General features: G+C 66.5%; 2 protein-coding genes across 3 annotated transcripts; both read left to right on the plus strand.

Moving 5' to 3' along the window:
• Positions 1–323: 323 nt before the first annotated feature.
• RSPO4 (R-spondin 4) lies at positions 324–8238 on the plus strand. Its single transcript, XM_009473382.2, has 5 exons — positions 324–629; positions 4137–4325; positions 4535–4678; positions 4773–4958; positions 8165–8238. Exons 1-5 carry the CDS (start codon positions 551–553, stop codon positions 8236–8238), a joined length of 672 nt encoding a protein of 223 aa, XP_009471657.2. The 5' UTR covers positions 324–550.
• Positions 8239–10811: 2573 nt separating this feature from the next.
• Positions 10812–19807, plus strand: ANGPT4 (angiopoietin 4). Of its 2 annotated transcripts, none has more exons than XM_087749953.1 (9): positions 10812–11425; positions 15511–15774; positions 15900–16021; positions 16396–16628; positions 17020–17135; positions 17609–17710; positions 17789–17955; positions 18906–19036; positions 19126–19807. In XM_087749953.1, exons 1-9 carry the CDS (start codon positions 11105–11107, stop codon positions 19284–19286), a joined length of 1617 nt encoding a protein of 538 aa, XP_087606079.1. In that variant the 5' UTR covers positions 10812–11104; the 3' UTR covers positions 19287–19807. The 2 variants fall into 2 exon arrangements, with proteins under 2 accessions (XP_087606079.1, XP_087606080.1); XM_087749954.1 differs by having other exon boundaries at positions 15511–15666.
• The last annotated feature ends 614 nt before the right edge of the window (positions 19808–20421 follow it).

Genomic DNA, 20421 nt, shown 5'->3' on the forward strand with positions numbered 1-20421 from the left:
GGGCTGAGCCCGGGGGGGGCTGGCACAGGCAGCGTCACCCGCCTGGCTCCACCCCCCCCAATCGCAGGGGGCTTCGCCGTGACCCCGGTGCTGGGATGGCAGCGGGACAGTCGGACCGCGGCGGGACAGCGGGACGGTTCCCAGCCGAGGTGGCGGCTGGAGCGCTCCGGCGGGGGGGACTCCAGCCAATTTGTTTGCGAGTCGCTTTGTTGCTGCTGGGGGATTTTTTTTTATTATTATTATTTTGAAGGCGGGGGTGAGGAGAGGGGGCTGGCAGCGGCTATAAAGGCAGAGCTCCCCGGAGCAGCCAGCACTTCCCCGCCACCATGAGCGCTCCCCTGGCCTGACAGCCCCTGTCTCCCCAGGGCTCGACGGCTCATGCCACCTTAAAGCACGGCTGCGTGCCTGCGGCAGCGCCAGAGTAGGATGGTGTGAGCCCAGAGCCTCTCTGCTCCCTCCCACCGCCGCTCGGCTGGCTCTGGCAGGAGACGAGCCCACCAGCCGCTTGGATGATTTGATTTCTTCCCTGCCCGAAATTACTCCTGCCCAGATGCTGTGGATAATATTCATGTTGCTGTTATTCATCAGTTCCATGGAAATGCTCACGCAGAACCGATGGAAGAAGCAAGGTACGGTGCACGCGGCCGGCTCGTCCTGCTCAGGTACCGTGGGGTGGCTGTGGGACGCGGGGCTGCCGGCCCCTGCCTCCCCTGCCAGAACTGGAGCCACCGGCACTGCCTGCACGGAGCGGGCAGGAGGTGTGAAATGGGGCTGATCTATGCTCGGGACTGGAAGGAGCTGGGAACCAGCATCCTCCCGATCCGGTCCCTTGGGCTGCGTTGGAGACCGGCTGTGTTCCCCTCCCAGTGCATGGCACGGGGCTGGCTCAGGGTAGGTGCCGGGAGAAGGCAATGCCCAGCCCCACGGCGTTGCCTGCCTGATGCCAGCCCTGCCCTCGGGGCTGGCAGGGGACAGGGGGACGCTGGCTGGCAAGGGGACCAGCTCTGCAAACCCCAGGAGAGCTGGGCACAGTGGGGATAGCGCAGAATGGGCTGATTTTCCAATATTTCCCTTCTCTGCTTAACACGTGAAGTGTGTGGGGAGTAAAATGTCCTGGAAGGATGCTCAGAGCCACTGCAGACACTGCCGGTCCCCCTGCCCTGTCCTGTCCCCAAGCAGAGGCACCAGCGAAGCCGCGGCTTGGTGCCAGGGCACAGGGCATGCACCAGCGCTGTGCCAAGGTCCAGGCACCCCTCCATTGGGCACCGGCTGACGTCCCCTGCCAGGCAGTGCCAGGCAGTGCCACCTGGCCGTGGGGAGCGGGGCCAGGGCTGACGCTCGGCTCTGCACCAGGAGCGGGTCAGTTTTGGAACCGGCGTGTGCCGGGGTAGGGACAGGACCTGACAGGACCGGGGCTCTCGGGGGCCGGGGCTGGAGCCCAGACAGCTTCCCCTGCGGTTGTTGCATGTTAAGGACATGTGGAGTCTGTGGGCACGTGTGGTTGTGCAGGTGGCCAGGCTGGCAGCCAAAATGCCTCTGGTCAGAAACGGGCTGGCACCGAGAGGGGCTCAGGGTGCCGTGGGGCCAGCGCTCCGGCTGCCGGCGCTTGATGCCAAGCGGCCTGATGCTACGGGATGCGCGAGGGCCTCAGGTCCTGGCAGCACCCAGGGGTCTGGGCTCAGCGCCCTGCCTTGAACACGTGTTGTCTCTCCCTGTATAACCAGTGCAGAAGGGCCGGTGAGGTCTCCGGGGGCCGAGAGGGATGCTGCAGCACCCCACAGCCGCCCCACTGCCACCGGGAGCTGCCTCCAGCCGTGCCCTGCTGCCGCAGAGGGATGGACTGGGCAGCCCAGTGCCTAGGAGCCTCCCAGTGCCCGCAGAGCCCATGGCGGCAGAGCTGGGCTCGGGGTGGGCAGCGATGGGTGATATCGCATTGATATCTGGCACAGCCCAGGCAGGGCGCGCCCACCGGGGCACCCCAGTATCCCGTGTGCCCACTGTCCCAGCTAAGCCCAGCCCTGCACCCTGGGTCTGCAATCGCTGCCGGGCAGGGGCAGGTGAACCCACCACGTGTCCCTAATTTCCCCGGTCCCATGGTTTCCGTGTGAGCCACGTCCCGTTGTGCGGCACAGCCCTCCGCCGGCTCTGCAGCAGCTCCCCGGCGTTGCTCCCGGCGGCAGAGGCGCGTGCCGGCAGCCCTGCCGTGCCGGCAGCCCCAAGGCTCGCAGGGCAGAGGAGTGGGACCCAGCCAGCCGAGCCTTCCCCTGGCTCCACACCACCGGGCTATTTTTAAAGCCAGTGACGGGAACAAGGCCCTGGAGCCTGCGCAGGGCTCCCCACCTTCCCTGCCCCAGATGGGGGATGGAGGGAGAGCAGCAAAAAAAAAAAAAAAAACATCAAAAAGAATTAGGGAAGGGAAAGAGGCTCGTAAATCCCTGGGTCTCCAGGGAAGCCACTCCAGCTGCAGCCAGGAACACAAATGTTGTCAGTGTTTGGTAAATATGTAACGGAGACCATAACAACTTAATGGATCCAAGGTGCTTCGTTAGCTCGCTCCCAGCAGATGCAGCCCTAACAAAGCCGCACCGCGCTGCATCCAAACCCCTGTGCCCTGGCGAGGGGACCAGGACGAGCCAGCTTGGGGACAGCTGCATGGCACCGTGGCACCAGGGACCGGCTTGCACCAGGGAAAGTTGTGCCAGGGACCAGCAGACGGGGCTGCGAGGCATCGTCTGCCAGCATCTCCCCCGGCTTCCCCAGCACCAGCCTCTGCTTTCCACCAGCCCCTCTGCCCCGGCCACCGCAGCCCTCGGGGCCTTCTGCTGTCAGCTCCTGGGGGTCAGAGAAGATCAGTGCCGGGGATCGCTCCCAGGGCTGAAACCTGTGTCCGTGCCGGACAGCGCCCAGCGCAGCGGCTCGTTTGGCTCGCCCTCGCCCGCTCGGCTCTGCGGGGACTGAAGCTGCTCCCGGCGCTTGCCAGTGCTCGGACCCAGGGACCCCCGCCTGTCCCAACCACAGGCGCTGGGCTCTGCTCTGTCCAGGGCAGCCGCCTCCTTAGGCCTTCGCTACGTGCAAAAAAAACCCATCTTAATGCTCTAAGATCTGCTGGCAGATGGAGCCCGGGGCCCGAGCGTGCAGCACCGGCGCTGCTGGCACTGTCACCGCTGCACAACACGAGCCTTTGCTCAGGAGTGCCTGGGGGAGCCCACAGTGCCAGAGCGAAGCGAATGCTTCCCAACACAACTGGGCACAGCAGAGGCATCGGCCGCCTGTGCGCAGGAGCTTGGTGGCCCCTTACGGAGATGCTCAGCCAGCCTGGGGGTACAAAAAGACACCGCGCATAGGTAGCCCCCAGGGCTTGGGGCTCAGCTACCTGGCTCCCAAAGTGTCCCGGTGCCAGAAGCATCCCTCTGGGCTGCATTTCTCTGGGCGCAGGGAGCGGGCTCGGGGAGGAGCAGCGGTCGGCAGGGTCTCCGTGGGCCCCATCAGGGGCTGCAGGCTGACAGGGGCTGGCAGACCGTCCTTGTCCTTGTCCCTGGGAGCAGAGCCCACCTGGGGGCTGGCCACCATCACCCAGGTCGGCAGCACTGCAAAGGCAGCCAGGGAGGCAGTGGACGCTCTTGAGCAACCAGACAGATCCTTATCTCGGCTCCTCTTGAGCGTTTCCAAAATGCTCTTTGTCCCCTGACACTTAACAGGCACCAACTAATTCATCCAGGTCAGAGCATATTTCTGCCCGCTGACCCAGCTGTTGTTTAGCTCGCATTAGGATGCTTCCCACAGGAGGTGCAGGGCTGGCATGGGGACAAGGCTCAGGCCAGCACCCTCGGGCAAAGCTGGGCGCGAGGTGAACCCTCAGCCCTGGGCCTTGGGGGGATGGAGGCACCGATGCCCGAGCTGAGTGCAGTGGGGAGCGATGGCTCTGCGCGTCCCCGAGCTGCTGGCCCAGGGAGAGGGGGGGATTTGGGGAGTGGAGGAAGGTGGGGAGGCGTTTGCAGGGAGATGGGACAGTGCTGTCACCCCCGCGGGTCAGAGAAGGGCTCCCATGGGGCTGGGACCCTCCCCAGAGCCTCAGCTGCGCTGCGCACATGTGCCATAGCCGTGCCGCAGCCCCTCTCCATCCTTTGTCCCCGCAGCGAGCGCCGGCCTGCTGGAGAACTGCACGGGCTGCGTCCTGTGCTCGGAGGAAAACGGCTGCATCACCTGCCACCACCGGCTCTTCCTGCTCATCTGGAGGGACGGCATCCGCCAGTACGGGATGTGCGTCCACACCTGCCCTCCCGGCTACTTCGGCGTGCGGGGTCTGGAGGTCAACAGATGCACAAGTACGTCCCGCAGCAGCCGGGGATGCGAGAGCCGGGGGCAGCTGGGCTGGGGGGCTTCCTCCCCTTTTCCCCTGCCCAGAGCTGCAGCCCGGACCCTGCAGGTTTGCAAAGGGCTTTGGGTCCCCGGTGGGTACCGGGGCTGCTGGCTCCGGCCTCACCGTGTGCCGGCCCTCGGGCTCGCCCGGCTGACCAGCCCTCCTTCCCGGCAGAGTGCAGGTCGCCCAGCTGCGAGAGCTGCTTCAGCAGAGACTTCTGCATGAAGTGCAAAGACAAGTTTTACTTGCACAAGGGCCAGTGCTTTCGGCAGTGCCCCCCCAGCACCACGGCGCAGCCCGGCACCCGTGAGTGCCAAGGTAAGCAGCACCCGCACCCCATGCCCGTGGTCCCTGGGGACATGCCGGGTGCTGCATGGTCACCGTTCCCCCCCTGCACCCCTGTCCCCCGCAGAGATGTGTGAGCTGGGGCCCTGGAGCAACTGGAGCGCCTGCACCCACGAGGGCCAGACCTGCGGCTGCAAGTGGGGTGTGGAGACGCGGGTCCGGGAGGTGCTGGGGGCTGCCCGGGAGGAGGGGGCTGCCTGCCCCGCGCTGCTGGAGACGAGGAAGTGCCGCATGAGGAAGCACTGCCCGGGAGGTGAGCACCGCGCCGCCTGCCGCCCCCGGCCCCGCAGCTGGCTTCTTGCCCCTCCAAAGCGAGCCCCACGGCGCGCGGCGGGAGGGGGGCGGTGGCGGCAGTCCAGCAGAGGCCGGCGAGCCTGGCTGTCATCTCCCAAGCATTTTGAGGCCGCTGGCTGTAACTGTGCAGTTCTGGAGAAAGCCGCCGTCTCAGGCACATGTGCTGAGCAGCTCCGGCGCTGGCGCTGGCGCTGGCTGCGGGACTGGCGGGGACCCCCGCGGGCAGCACGTCGGGCTGGCTGCTCCCACCCGGCAGCCCCTGAGACTGCCTGGGACTGGCCGGCGTCCCTTCCACCGCCGGGTTGGGACGGGCGCTGGTGTGAGCCGCTGTGGCGGGACGAGGCTGCCGAGCTCCGGCTCCCATCCTGCCACACTTGCAAAGGGAAAGGCATGGCCGGAACTTACTGCCTCCCAGTTGTGAATAACAAGGGTTGAGACCCGCGGGGGAGGTTTCTGCAAAAACCTCCGAGCCCCCAAAATGCCATCAGCGCTTGTGGAGCTGGAGGGCATCACCCAGGGGATTTCTGATGGCCAAGGCTTTGGGAGACACCCCAAGGCCAGGGTCCTCCTCCACGGCTCGCCCGGCCAGACCTTTGCCCCTGCTGCTGTGCCTCTCCCGCCACGGCAGCACCGCGTCCCCCAGGCTGGGGGCTCCCGGCGCGTGGCTCCCCGCCACCACTTGCAGCACCCAGACCTGGCACGGGGTCCAGCCGGGCGGCGTGGGCACGGGCGCGTGGCCGACCATGGGAACCAGCAGGCGGCTGATGTCATTTTTGGATGCAACCGGCTGGACCGAAGTTGTTCTAATAAATCTCCGCTTAATAACTGGCAGAAAGGGGGACTGCATGGGGTACCGATCTGTAGGGCCTGAGCCGCCGGTGCAGAATTTCGCAGTTCGGAGCTGCGGGCTCGCTGTGTGCCATGGGATGCGCCAGCCGGCACCGCCAGCGCGGTAGGGGCCGAGGGCGGCAGAGGAAAGGACTGTGACAGGGGGAAGAGAAAAAGGATGGAGAAAGCGGGGCAAGAACAGGAGGCGTGTGTGCTGGGGCTGGGCCTATGGAGCCAGGACAGCGGCTTCATCTCAGCACCATCAGTCATAAATAATATTTTCCTGCTGACAGCACGGAGGAGCTGATTCCCATCCCAGCCCGGGCCCCGACTCACAGCTTCGGGGCGCCAGGTGGCATCGATTTCAGGGACGTTCCCCTCCCTGCCAGGCTGTGCCGGCTCTGGACCCAGAGAGCTGGTGACAGTTTGATGTGGCAAATTTGGCGTGGGAGGACAGGCTGCTCCGGAGCACAGTGTCCCACGGCGCGGTGCCAGGCGGGTGCTGCAGCACCGTGCCCATGCCCAGCCCTGCCCGGCACACAGCAGGTCCTGGTTGTGGGGACCACAGTGCTGGCACTTCAGAGGTGCCTCGTCTTGTGGGGTGACTGGGAAGGCAATGGCACCCCGGTGAAGCGCTCGGCCTCCTGGCTCTGCCTGGGCGCCCGCTCCTGCATGCCGGGAGCCCTGAGGCCACGGGGATGGGCTCAGGGAATGGCAGGGCTCCTCGCTCGAGCCTGCTAGCTGGGATCAGCTCCAGAGCCGAGTCTGGCCCCGAGAAGGCAGAGGGAAATCCCTTCAGTGCCCCACGAGCTGCCCCTGCGGCTTGCTGCCCTGGCTGGGCGGGCAGGAGAGGGCAGCCCCTCCGTGTCTGGCAGCCCGGCCTGGCCGCCGGCTCCCGGGCAGGCTGCTCGGCATCCCCGCCGTGGCAGAGCGTGCGTCTGCCCTCGCTCTCAGGCTCCCGCCCGCCCGGCCAAGTGCTGGGTTATGGGATCCAGATGCTGGAGGAGGATGGCGAGTTCACTTGATGCAGCCGAGACACCCCCGGCCCCGGCGAGCCGGGGAAGGCAGCGGGACCCGACCGTGTGGTGAGAGATTTGTGCCACCACTTCTGAGCCATCCCCGGGCGGCTGGAAGGGAGAAGCATCTGCGCTTGGCCGAGGCACAAAACCCCTCACGCTGCTGTAAATCTGCCTTGTGTGTCTGCCGCGCTCTCCAGATGCTTGGTGTTCGTGCTGTGCCCTCTCCTTTGTGGGTGGCAACTGTCTGGGAGATCAGAGCCGAAAAACAGAGCCCGGCAGGAAAAGAGCTGGAGACCTCGGAAAGGACCGGCCACAACAGCACTGGCACACACGGCACTGGCCGGCTGCGGTCCCCGTTCCCCTCGTGCTGGGGCTGCATGGGAAGAGCGGCACTGGACACCCCTGTGTCGCCTGGCTTGGGCTCAGGAGAGCACGTGGTGGGCGCAGGAGTAGAAGCGGAGGTGAAGCTGCCAGGTTTTTGGGCAGCCATCCCGCTCCCCATCATGGGCTTCCCTTCCCGTCGGAGCCCGCGGCACGGCGGGGCTTATCCTGCAGCCCTGTTTGATATCTTGGCACCAAACCCCTCGGCCAACGGATGCAGGAGCTGGAGGGTGCTTGGGGCAGCCTCTCGGAGCGCACAGAGATTTGGGTCCCAACCGCCTGACTGCGCAGCACCGTCCCTGGCAGGCTGTCAGCAGGTTGGCCTTACCGGGACGTGGCCGGGCTCCGCCGGCATGTGGGTTGTGCCGCCTGGACAGGGAGCATCCACGTGGGGAGGGCATCCCCAGGGAGATGATTAGCACCTACACATGGATGCACCCTGAGGCCTCCGCGCTTCCCACCGTGCCCAAACCCTCCCGGGGCCCAGCTGAGTCCTGTGCAAGCCCACGGTGGTGGGCACCACCGCCTTCTCCAGAGGGGAGGCACAGCCCTGGCCTGCGGCAGAGCCGGGCATGGCCACGGCATCAATTTGGGACATTGGTGCAGCCACCGTCCTGCTCCGACATCCCCAGTCCCTGCTCAGAGAGAAGCTGGGGTCTCTCCGGGCAGCCCCCCCAGTTTGGTTGAGCTGGTCCCAGCCCATTCCTGGAGATTTTGGGGGTATCAGGATTTAGGGTCTGGCCATGGGAACCAGTGGGACAACGCATCCATGCCACCGGCACACCCGGACTCTGGGGTCCCCCAAATCAAGAAGAGGGTCCTGTGCTAACACTCGGGGGGGAATGCGGGATCTGCATCCCATGGACGGGGGTTGGGCCGGATCCTGCTGCCCGGCTGGCAAGCGAACCCTCCTTTTCTCCTCGTTTTTCTGTTCCAGAGAAAACCGAACCCAAAAATAAAGGCAAAAAACGACAGAAGAAGCCGAAGACAGAACTGCACACGGGTACCTAGCGGCACCAGCACGGGAGCTGGGGCAGCACGGTGGGAGCCGGTCGGGAGCTCTCCGTGCCGCCGGCTGGCGGCACGGAGAGCTCCCGACCGGCTCCCACCGTGCTGCCCCAGCCGCATCGCCCCTGTTTTTCCATCCACAAAAAAATTGCACAATTTTCTCCCCCCCCCTCCCATTTTCTTTTGAGACAATTTATGGCCTGTAAAACATTTCCTTTTCAGAAAATCTAATTTGCAGTGTCCAAAGCAATGCCCTGGGGCTCGGGGAGGGGGTGGCTCCTTTATTTTTCTGGTTTTCCCTCTCCCCTAGCCTGCTCGGTCCCTTCCCTTGCTCCAGCCGGGTGGGATGGGGTTGATCCCGGGGGTTGGACCCCACTGATGAAGACGATGCCTGCCTGGGTACCGTCCCCCAGGACGGGAGATGCCCTGTCCCCATCGGGTTCTGATTGCGCAGGGGCGCACATCACGTCACCGAGCTGCTCCGGGTGCCGGTTAGAGTCATCCCCGTGTCACTCACAGCAGCCCAACCTGGTGCTCAGCATCCCCACTGGCACAACTGTGCGCCAAATCCTGTCGTCCTTGGGCTTGGAGGTCAGTGGGACCCTCAGGCTGGGAACCCTGCTGGGGACCATGGTGGCCCAGTGCTCAGCATCCCCACCGGCCAAATCCTGCTGTCCTCAAGCTCACAGAAGGGCTGGAAGAGCTTCTGTCCCCAGCTGGATGTGGGCACAGGAATTTGGGGTGGCTGTGGCCATGGTCGGTCCAGGACAGGGGCGCACACTGTGCAACTGCAGCTGCCGGAGCGATCCTGGACAGGGGATGCTGCTGCCTCCTGCATCCCCCGGCCGGGATGCGCTGGGAGCAGCCACCGCAGCCCCCTCCCAGCCACCCCCTGGGGCACGACCCGGCGGTGCTGAGCCTGGCCATGCCAGTCCATCCCGCCAAGCCAGCTGCCACGTTGCCTGCAGAAATAAACGGTGTACGTCCGTGAGGCACGGAGGGCTGTATCAGCGTATTTAACATGTGTTTTGCTCAAATTGCTGCCCCAGCCGCAGGCATCTCTGTATGTGGGGGTTTCCCGGGGTCAGAGCCCCCGTCCCTGCTGCGAGCGCGGGCAGGGGGAGGCCGGGTCTGGCAGTGGGGTGTCGGGGCTGCTCAGAGCCTTCAGGGTGAGAGCGCTGGGTGTCAGCATCGAGCCGGCCCCAGGAGCCAGCACGAAGCTGCCATAGCAGCTCCTCCGTTCGCTTAACGTCAAATAAACGTATTAAACCTCCGGCGTCCCTCTCGCCTCCCTGTTTTCCTCATTTCCACGAGGCACTGCTGGAGGGGGACGGGGATGCCGGCTGAGGCTGCGGCGTTACCGCTGCAGCCCCCGGCCCCCCTGCCGGCTCACGGCTCTCCCAGGGGTGCGGGAGCAGCTGCGCCCCTCCGAGCCCCTCCAGCACATGGCCAGACCCAGACCCTGAGGCCCGAGCCAGTGGCTGGAGCAAGCGGCAAGCAGCATGATGAGGACTGCTGCCCCGCAGGTAGCCCGGGAGCAGTGCTGCCGCCAGGAAGCACCGAGGGGCTTGTCCGGCCAGTTGCGAATTGCAGTGAGGGCACCAAGTCTCGTGGGGGTCCCCCGCAGCGATGCCGGGCCCAGCCACGTAACCTGGTTACTGCGAAGGCACAACCACGGCACGCTGGCCCCGCGGCAGCTCCGGCATTTCTCGGGGGGCTGGAGCACCCCACTCACCAGGCAGCGCTGCTCCGCGCTGCAGACAGTGCTCCCGCCAGCTGCTCCAGCACCGGCGCTCACAGCATCCCCGGCCATCCCATGGGGACCAGGATGGCAGCGGTGTCCCTTCCCTGGCCCCACGGCTGTGCGAGCAGCACGGCATGTGGGGCCACGTGCCCCCCGTGCTGGGAGAAAATCGCCCTCTCCTGAGACGCGTGAGCATCCCCATGCCCGGGGCAGCCCGCTTTCTCGTCCCCACCACTGTGACTGTCCCCTCCTGGGGGAACCAGCCTAGAACTAACCCAGCACGTAGGCTGGCAGCCGCGGAGACCCCTGGCTCTGGTGGGTGCCCATTACACGCGGCCATCCTGACAGGCCCCCACCTGGGATCCGGGCACCCCGAGCCCTGTGCAGGGTCTGGCCGGGTCCTGCCAAGCTCTGCCTGGGACACAGCCCCCATCCCGGTCCCCACGGGCTCGTCCCACGGCCAGAGCAGCCAAATCCAGGCCTGGCTCCCTCCAGCGATATAAATAGCTGGGATGTGGGGAGGGAGCTCTGCTCCCTAGGATGAGGGTGTCCCGGGGGCGGCGGGTCCCAGCGGGTGCTGATCGAGGGGGACTTGCTGGGTGCCAGGGCCGGAGGGTGGGAGGGCTCGGTGCTAGCGTGGGCAGCTCAGCCCCGCTGGCTGGCGGTGCTGCCGCGGCGCTGCCCGCCCTGGGAGGTGCAATGAGCTGCGCAGAGAATGGCCGGGGGGCCGGCGGGTGCGTGTAGCCGGGGGAGGGACGGGGGCTGCGTGTCCAAGTGTGTGTGAGTGTGTGCGAGACATTTATAGATCACGTGTGAAACTTGATCTCCCCGCAGTGGGCTAGGAGGAGAGAAAAAAGATAGAAGTATTGTTTTTAAACAGATTTTTTCCTTTGTTTTTCTTTTTTTTTTTTCTCTCTCCCCCTGCGAGGGTTGCGGCCGCCCGGCGATAAAAGGCCAGGGCGGCCGGAGCTGGCTCAGAGGGAGGAAATGCCGAAATCGCAGCATTTCGACTTGGTGGCGAGCACCCACTGACCGTCGTGGCCGCCCGGGAGGTGCTGGCGCATCCCCGGCCACGGCACCCCGCTTTCGCCCCCCCAACCCGGCACCGCGGGGACCCCCCCGGCCATGCGGGTGCTCAGCCTTGGCCTCGTGGTCCTGACCTGTGCCACGACGGCACTGTGCGCAGCCGGAGCCCTGCGCCGGGCACTGGAGGGGGGCGGCCACCGGCGTTACCACCGGGTGCAGCACGGCCACTGCAGCTACACCTTCGTGCTGCCCGAGGCCGACCCGCCGCCCTGCCCGCCCGCTCCAGCCGCCCCCGGCCCCGCCAACGCGCTGCTGCAGCGGGACTCGCCGGCCGGCACCGTGCATGCTGGCCATGGGGCCACCCAGCGCCTGCGGCACCTCGAGAGGATCCTGGAGAACAGCACCCAGTGGCTGCTGAAGGTAGGGTGCGGGGCGGCGGGGGGACGGGCAGCAGGGCAGCGCGGGCAGGGGTCTGCCTCCAGCACCCAAGCACTCGGCATCCCCACCCCGGCTGCACACCCCGGCTCTCTGCATGCCTCCGGCGGCCAGAGGCAGAGCTGGGTGCACAGCAGGGTTCGTGCCCACCCGAGCAGCAGCGCTGCGGCCAGGTCAGTGTCTCCCCTGCGGGTTTGCAACCTGGGCCTGATCCTGGCCCATTTGCAGCGGGTGCTGTCTCCTCAGAGGGGATGGGTGCTGCGGGTGCTGCAGCTTGTGAGTGCTGCAGCCCGTGGGTGCTGCAGATCACCGGTGGTTGCCGCTGCAGCTGTATTCCCCTGCCATCCCTGCCGTGGCTCCTCGTGGTCCCAGCCAGGACCCAGCTGGGTTATGGGTCAGGATGCGGCCCTTTGGAAAGCCCTTGGGAGGGGTTTTGGCAGGTGGCAGAGTGAGGGATGGAAGGGCAGGGGCCACCGAAACCTCTCCAGCTTCATCGTTTTCCCACTTACGGTCTTTGCAAAAGCTCCTGGCAGTTGGTGAGACTTTGAGTGGGACCCGTGGCTCCTGGGCGGCCCCGCGGCGCGTGGGCGGGTGGGTGGGTGCAGGGTGAGGGTAGCGGGGTGCTGCACCAGAGGGGCTGCGTGCCCGCAGGGGTGCCCCCCGCCCCGGCCCGCCCCGGCCCCACCACCCGCGGCAGGAAGCAGCGTTTCCTTTCCGAGGGCTCGCGGGTGCTGGTGGAGCCCCAGCTGCCGAGCACGGCCGCCTACGTCAGGCCCAGGAATAGCTCCCGGCCGGCTCATCCCGGGGGACGCCTCCCCGGGGGGCTGTAAACCCCACATTCCGGCGAGGCAGTGGCACCAGGACCCTGTGTGCCTGTGCTGATAAGAGGGCAAACAGCTTGTCCCCAGCTGTCCCCAGCCCTCGAGCCAAGTGGCATCGCCAGCGCCACGTCCTCACTGTGTCCCACCGGGGTGCAAAGGGACCTGCGTGCCTCTGCACCCCAATTTGCTGGAAGATCCACTCGGCTGAGCAGGGCCAGCGGGGCTGCAGGATGGTGCGTGCTGAGCCCCCACAGCCCTCGGGGACCAAGCGGGGGGTCCCGGGGGTGGCCTGCCCTGGCCACGCTCCTTGGGGACCCTCTCCTGGCCACTGGCCATGTGGGGACGGCGGGGGCAGGAACAGGCAGGCACAGGGATGGGCAGGGCTGTCCCCTGGCCCCTCAGCCATGCTAGGCGACAAATTCCTCAAAAGCTGGAAAAACACTGAGCCACTGCTCCACGGAAAGCCAGCCCGGGCTGTCGCAGGGTGAGGGCAGCCTTTGGGCATGGCCGAGCAAGGCGGGGGGCCGGGGGTCCCACCGCAGGTGCCCATGGCCCTGCCCCAGTGCAGGCAGCCACGCGCAAAGCAGGGCTGCACATCTGGGCAGCTGTGGGCAGCGATGCCCCACACTGCAGCCCCAAGGAGCAGGAGGCAGTGAGGCACTGGGCAGCCAGCATCCCATCCCATCCCGTCCCATCCCGTCCCATCCCATCCCATCCCGTCCTGTACCATCCCGTCCCGTCCCATCCCATCCCGTCCTGTCCCATCCCGCAGCATGGCCCCTCCAGCAAAGGCAGATTTTAGCTGTTTTTTTTTTTCTGTTGTTCTTTGGCTTTCCTAATTTAACCGGAGCTGCCCAGGGAGGCTTGTTTTGGTCAGGCTCCAGGCCTGAACAAACAACCCAGGGCTCAAAGGAGGCATCGGCTTCAGGGACGGATTGTAAACAACATTGCATCCCTGTCTGCTCTGCCCTGGCCCTGGGGAGCCCTGCCGGGTGCCCCCAGCACCCAGCTTCCCTAAGGCACCCCATCCGCAGCGCTGGGGTGCTGGCCCCCCCTCCCCATGTGCAGCCCCCCCCATGACCGGGAGGGACAGGGACATGGCGAGGAACCGACATGTGGGGACATGCAGCGTCTCCCGTCCCATCGGCTGTTCCCGTCTCGGGAGGAATTAATTTTAGTTCAAACACAAACATTTGATGGAGCCACCAGGTCTGGGGGGGGGGGTTCGGGGCGGGATGGGGTCCCCAGCGGGGCAGTGGCAGGTTGGCAGCTCTGGGGCACCCGTGGCACAGGGGCTGCTCCCCCCGGCATGGGTGCAGGGGGCTTCCCCCCCACCTCTGGCCCTGGGGACCCCCCAGCTTGTGCTTGGGGGATGCTTAGAAACGCTGGGGCTGGATGGGGATGGGGACAGGGGAGGCATGCAGCTGCAAGAAGGTGGCACAGGACCATCCAGCCATGGCCAAGGGGTCCCCAGCACCGGGACAGTGGGATGGCCAGGGTTCCTCCTGCTCCAGGGCAGAGTTTTGGGGTGACCCGCAGCACCACGGTCCCCCCCGGCCACTCTGCCCTTCTTGGTGAGGAACGAGGCTGGTGGGACCCCTCCAAGCCCAGGCGAGCCCAGCTCACTTCAGCACCCACGGGGCAAAGGGGGAATGAGCCTGGTTTCCCTGCCCTCTGCACAGAGCCTCTCCTGCTTGGGTGCCCTGTGCCAGCCGTGGCGGGGGTGCTGTGCCCCCCTCCAGCCTCAGCTGCTCCCGGGGAGCTGCCGGGGCTGGGAGCCGGGGCTCCTCCAGCTGCACGCAGCCCTCCCCATGCCAGCCTGACCTTTTCCACGGGTATGTACTGCCCTCGGGCTGAGAGATATGCTTATTTAAAAAAAAAAAAAAAAAGCAAGATTGAGAGGGAGAAAAGGCCTCCCCGAGCCCTGTGAAGCAACAAGATTAACGACGTGGTTAAAGGGAAACTCTCCAGCAATCACTCAGCTCGGGGAAATGTTTTCCAGACGCGGCTCTCCGACCTTTCCCCGCTTCCTCCCTGCAAGCACGTTCCCGCTAGGGAAAATCCCTGGGGAAGCGGGGTGCAGGCAACACGGGCCGGGATGCCCAGCCCCGGGAGGCTCCTGCCCGCCATGGGTGCTCACGGTGGGGTGATGGTTTCACCGCTGCCCAGGTCTGAGGAGGAGGGAACGGGGCCCCACTGCTGCCAGCGAGATTTCATCACGCGCAAACAAGTGCAGAGCAGAGCCCAGTGCCCTGGCGCGCTGCCGAGCATCCCGGCACCGCTGCCCGCCCGCCATGCCACCTGGGAGAGCACCAGCCCCGCCGGCCGGTCCCGCCTGGTCCACAACCCCGCGAGATGCACAGGGATGCGGGGCTGTGCCCGCACTGGCTGGGAGGTCGGGCAGGGAGCAGGACCCAGGCGTCACGGGGCCAGCGGGATCTGTAGGGCAGGGGGAGCTGGGCAGCCCCTGTCCCCTCTTGCTCTCAGGGACTGCCTGGCATGGGGCTGCTTTCCCAGCGTGGGCGGCAGCACGGCCTGTTCCGCTCTCCGTGGCCCCCGCCGAGGGACCGTGCCCCCGCCGAGGCCGTCGCCCCTGGGAGGAGCCGAATGGGAACCTCATGGCGGGGCCGCCAGAAATAGAAAAGCCTTTGGGAAAGGCGGCTCCCCTGCGGGCTGGGAAAGCGGAAGCGACATCTCAGCTGTGTCCGCAGCCGGCTTCTTCCCAGCCCCAAGTGCTTCCCCATGGCCGGGCAAGCACCGGGTGCCGGACACCCACCTTCCCCAGCCGATGATGGCTCCCACCGTCCATGTCCCCAGCCCTGGGAAACCAATGGCTGGGGGCTGGGGGCTGGCAGCTGATGCCAATGCTGATGCCGATGCCAGCCGCTCCCTGCCCATCTGCTCGGCACAGACCACGCTGGCTGGGCAGCAGCCCCAGCTTGCCAGCAGACCTGGGCGCACACAAGCCCATGCCAGGTCCTGGCGAGAGGAAACGGGCTGGCACCGCGGCCCAGGAATCTTGGCAGCCGGTGCCCAAGGGGGCTCCCCTGCGGCAGCGCAGCCTGCAGGCAGCTCGCTCTGTCCTCCCAATAAGCTTCAACGGGCCCCGAGATGGGTCGTGCCATGCTGAAACGCTCCCAGGGATGAGCCTGGGGACTGTGCCGAGCGCTGCCAGGCTCAGCCGGGGTGCCGAGGGAGGACCCGGCAAGCTCCCCGAATGAGCCGCCACGTCCCCACTCCCCTCTGCAGCTGGAGAGCTATATCCAGATGAGCATGAAGCCGGAGATGGCGCAGCTGCGGCAGACGGCGGTGCAGAACCAGACCGCCACCATGCTGGAAATCGGCAGCACCCTCCTCAACCAGAGCGCCGAGCAGAGCCGCAAGCTCACCGACGTGGAGGCCCAGGTAGGGGGTGGCTGGGACGCATGGCACGCATGTCCCCATGTCCCCACCACCCCCAGGACCGTGGCGGATGACATTTCTCTGTTGCTAAAAGTGCAGCGATTCCCCAAGGTGATGCATGGTTTAATGTACCGGTGTGCAGAGGTACCGGGATTGTGTGCCGGGGAGCCGCAAGCCCGAGGACGTGGCGTGGCCCTGGCTGCTCACGCCGACATTCCCCTCCGCTCCCGGGGCAGGTGCTGAACCAGACGTCACGTATCGAGATGCAGCTGCAGGAGAACTCCCTGTCCACCACCAAGCTGGAGAAGCAGCTGCTGCTGCAGACCAATGAGATCCACAAGCTGCAGAACAGGAACAAGTAGGGCCTGGGGCGACCTGGGGACCCCCACAGCCCCCGACCCCCAGGGGGAGGCTGGTCTCTCCCCTCCCAGGAGCGCGGCTGCACTTTGGGGGGGCTTGAACCCCTCCAGGGGCTGGCTGGGGTCCCTGGGGGATTGCACAACCCCAGCACAGCCCCCTGGGCTTTGATTCCCCTTAGCTAAAGCCCGTCCCAGAGGTGCCAGGCGGGGTGCGATTCGGTGGGTGCAGCAGGGGACGGGGACAGCTCTGGGTCCCTGCAGATGTGCTGGGGTACCGCAGCTGGGGCTGGGTCTGCTCCGCCGCCCGCTCCCTGCCCATCTGCTTGGCACAGGCACAGCCACCCCGTCCGTCACCGCTGCCTCCCCCTTTCAGCATCCTGGAGGTGCGGGTGCTGGAGATGGAGACGAAGCACCAGGCGGAGCTGGCGGGGGCCCGCTCGGAGAAGGAGAAGCTGCAGCGCCTGGTGATCCGGCAGAGTGGCACCATCGAGGAGCTGGAGAAGTCGCTGCTGGCCGCCAGTGCCAACACCAGCCTGCTCCAGCACCAGCAGCTCCAGCTCCTCCAGTCAGTGCAGAGCCTGGTGCGCCTCGTCTCCCAGGGCAGAGGTGAGCCGCGGCGCGCAGGCAGGGCGCAGGCAGCGGGAGAGCTCCTCGCCCCCACCATGAAGGTGCAGGGCCCCCGTGTTCAGCTCAGGTGTGGGTGACTTCACCCCAAAAATGAGTGCTGGATTGCATCCGAGGAGCAGCTCCGAGCCCACAGAGGAGGGTCCATGTCCCAACTCCGTCCCCAGCCACGGTGAATCCCCAGGCTTAGGCTGGCAGCAGCCCCAGTGCATCGCAGCCGCCGGCTCACCCAGCCCCAGGGAGACAATGTGGAAGACAGAAAAATAATCCGTAGGCACAAAAGCATCCAAAGGGAGCGGGGAAGAGCAACAAAACCAGGCAGGGCTGCGGCACCAGCGGGGTTTCTGCCATCTCACCATCCCCTCTGCCGCAGCCCCGCAGCCCGGGCAGGAGCAGCTCTTCCAGGACTGCGCCGAGGTGCGCCGGGCGGGCATCCGTGCCAGCGGGGTCTACACCCTCCACATCGCCAACCTCAGCGAGCCCAAAAAGGTGAGCGCAGACCAGAGAGGGCTCCCACCACAGCACCCCAGGGTGCTGCTGACCCCAGGGCCACCCAGTGCCACCCAGTGCCCACTAGCCCCATCCCACAGTGGGTATCCCTGTGGGATGGGCGCATCCCAACCCCTCCTGCCGGGGCAGTGCCCCCCACCCCGTCTGGCCGTGGGGGCTGAGGTGCCTCGGGGGCTGCAGAGGGGGTGAAGGGATAAAATTGATTTTAAAGGCACCCCCGCAGGCCACCCGTGAGCACCATGCCCCAGCCCCTGCCCACGGCCCTGAGGGAGGAGAGACCCCCCAGCCAGGCACTGGGCACAGCACGTGCTCACCAGCCCCTCGGCAAGCTCTAGCACCCACACAGCACCGCTGCTGAGCTGCCCAGCCCGGGGGGGACGCACCCAGCAGCCCACCCCGAGCCAGCCCTCGTCACTGCGCTCTGCAGCCCGTCCCGGCTCTCCCCGCTGCAGGCGTACTGCGACATGGAGACGGACCGAGGGGGCTGGACCGTCATTCAGCTCCGCGCCAACGGCAGCCTCAGCTTCCAGAGGAGCTGGAGGGAGTACAAGCAGGTCTGCGCCCACCTGGGGATGGGGCACCCTGGGGGCACCCCGGGCACCCCATGCTCACCCATCCCACTGCTCCCCCAGGGCTTCGGGGATGCAGCGGGTGAGTACTGGCTGGGTAACGAGGCCGTGCACCTCCTGACGAGCCAGGCGCCCTACGCCCTGCGCATCGAGCTGCGGGACTGGGAGGGCGGCCAGGTCTATGCCCACTACGGGAAATTCCAGCTGGGGAGCGAGCGGCAGCTTTACAGGTAGGAGAGAGGCACCGCAGGGGCGGCCACCCAGCCCTCCCTGTCCCCAGTGTTCCCCAAGCCCCACGGGCAGCGGTGGCCACGGGCAAGGGCTGGCTGCAGCGGCCACAGGCAAGGGCTGGCTGCGGTGGCCCGGGGAGGTGCGTGGCCCTGGGTGGTGCAGGATCACACGAGGCTTCGCTGGGATTTCCCCCGGCAGAATTATGGCTCGGCAGAGCTCCTCCCTAGGCACCAGGGGACATTGCTGTGCCACCCACTCCTTCTTCTCTCTGTGGGCTCCTGAGAACCCGAAGTAGATTTTAATGCATGAAATTGCATCAAGGCAGCGGGATTTCCCATCGCAGCCGGCAGCCGGGCGCGGTGCCAGCAGGCAGCCGGGGCACTCGCACTGCAGCTCAATGCTGGGGCAAATGGGAGTGACACAGCCGCAGCCACCGGGTGTTCCTGGGGTGCCGGGCATCCCCAGGCTGCTACACCTGTGTCCAGGGAGGGATGCTGCGCTCCTGCCGCCAGGCTTGCCAGGACGGCGTGTGCTCCCAGGAGCATCAGCCTGGCCATGGGCAGGAGGGGTGGCAGGCAGCTGGGTGCTTTGGTGCTGGGCTGGAGATGGGACCAGATCCTGGAGATCCCCTGCATCCCATGCATGCAGCAAGTCAACCCCCAGCAAAAAGGACCAGAGGAGCCTCGGGGGGGTCCTCTCTGCCCCAGCATAGCATGGCCTCCACCCTCGGGGACCCCCAGGACAGGGCCTCCAAGCCAGCAGACCCAGGCCAAGCTGGAGCTGCAGGATCTCTGCCTGCATCCCTCTGTGCCGGCCCTTGCTCAGCTTGTGGCATCCCATGGCCTTCAACCAGCCCCAAGCAGGGCTGAGGGGCTTTGTGACCCCCCCCGGCTGCAGCCAGCTGGCACTGATGGTGGCCGTGGCCACGCCATGCTGGGCCGGGCGGCAGGCTCTCGCTGCAGGACTACAGCGGCACGGCCGGGCAGCAGAGTGGCATGGCGCTGCAGGGCACCCGCTTCAGCACCCGCGACGCCGACAACGACAACTGCCTCTGCAAGTGCGCCCAGATGCTGTCGGGAGGTGAGCGAGCGGGGCAGGGATGTCACCCACGCAGCACCCATGGGTGCCCACCGGGGATGCCACCCTCCCACCTTGCTCCTTTCTCGCAGGCTGGTGGTTCGATGCCTGTGGCCTCTCCAACCTGAACGGCATCTACTACCCAGCCCGGCACAACATCCGCAAGCTCAACGGCATCCGCTGGCACCATTTCCAGGGCCCCAGCTACTCCCTGAAGGGCACCCGCATGCTGATACGACCCGCCAGCTTCTAGCACACCGGCGGCCGGCGCGGCACCGCGACCGGTGCCAGCCTGGCACGGAGGGAGGGGGCCAGGAGGGGGCCGGGAGAAGGGATGGCTGGGGGAGACGGAGCCCTCCCGGCCACTGCAGGGAAGCTTTTCCCCCAGTTATTTTTTTACTCTTTTTTATCCTGTCTTCCGAGATCCTGGGCACCTTGGAGAGGGGCTGGGCCTCCAGCTCCCCACACCACCTCCTTCACCCGGGGATGGGGGTCCAGGACCCCCCGGGACCCCCTGCGCACTCAGCTCCAAGGCACAGCAGGGGCTTTGCCCTTTCTGTTTTAGGGCATTGCAAAGCCCCCACCATCCCACTTTCCCTGCGGGATTAGGGGAGCTGGCGGGGATGGGCGGCTGGTGCGAGGGGCCTGTGCCATCCCTCCTTCTTGTCCTGCATGGGCACGGCCGTGCGGGGGGACATGGGTTGTCCCCTCCCGTGCACATGGCCCAAGCCACCGTCCCCATGCATGGCAGCACTGGCGCTGCTCCTGGCAGGACCCGGCTGGGCATTTCCAGCCCCTGGGGGTGGGTGGGAGGAGCAGGGGGTCTTTGGGAGCCCTGGGGGTCCGTCCCTGGGCTGGGATGGCCAGCGGCCCCATGCTGGGGGGGCAGCGCTGGCAGGGGGCTGGCAGAGCCCTGGGCCGGGCAGGATGGGGCTGAGGGGGTCACGAGTGGGGAGGGGGCTGCAGTTTGAAATGGGGCTGGGGGCCGGGAGGTGGTGGGAAGGGTCCTGGGGGTGTTTTTTGGGGTGGGTCTGAGCTGGGGCAGGGGAAGGAGGGAGGGAAATGGGGGTGCATGGTGGGGTCGGATACGTGGGGAGGAGTGGGGCAAGGGGCCAAGACCCCTCTGCACCCCCAGCCCCCCTGCCCGCGGTTGCGTTGAGCTGGCAAACCCACGCTGAGGGCACTTTTGGGAGCAGGCTGGGAAGAGCGGGGCGTGGAGCAGCTGGGTCTCCGCCAGCAGCAAGGGCCCCGTGCCCACCCCCGAGCTGCCGCAGCTTGGGCTGGAGCCGCTTTTATTTTTGTACTAAGAGATATTTATTTTCCAAGAGTCGGCGGGGCGGGTTTGGCCGGGGGGGGTCCCTGCACCCCACCGCCCCGGGGCAGGCACC

This window comes from Nipponia nippon, unplaced genomic scaffold (genome assembly GCF_047370975.1).
Source record: "Nipponia nippon isolate SJK-2023a ecotype South Korea unplaced genomic scaffold, ASM4737097v1 scaffold_13, whole genome shotgun sequence".
NCBI lineage: Eukaryota > Metazoa > Chordata > Aves > Pelecaniformes > Threskiornithidae > Nipponia > Nipponia nippon.

Excerpts from the sequence above, each read along its gene's own strand:
- RSPO4 (XM_009473382.2), top strand. The coding sequence starts at position 551 with ATGCTGTGGATAATATTCATGTTGCTGTTATTCATCAGTTCCATGGAA. Across the intron at positions 4,679-4,772 it reads CGGCACCCGTGAGTGCCAAG|AGATGTGTGAGCTGGGGCCC; the intron begins GTAAGCAGCACC and ends TGTCCCCCGCAG. Across the intron at positions 4,959-8,164 it reads GAGGAAGCACTGCCCGGGAG|AGAAAACCGAACCCAAAAAT; the intron begins GTGAGCACCGCG and ends TTTCTGTTCCAG.
- ANGPT4 (XM_087749953.1), top strand. The coding sequence starts at position 11,105 with ATGCGGGTGCTCAGCCTTGGCCTCGTGGTCCTGACCTGTGCCACGACG. Across the intron at positions 15,775-15,899 it reads AAGTGCAGCGATTCCCCAAG|GTGCTGAACCAGACGTCACG; the intron begins GTGATGCATGGT and ends CTCCCGGGGCAG. Across the intron at positions 19,037-19,125 it reads CGCCCAGATGCTGTCGGGAG|GCTGGTGGTTCGATGCCTGT; the intron begins GTGAGCGAGCGG and ends CCTTTCTCGCAG.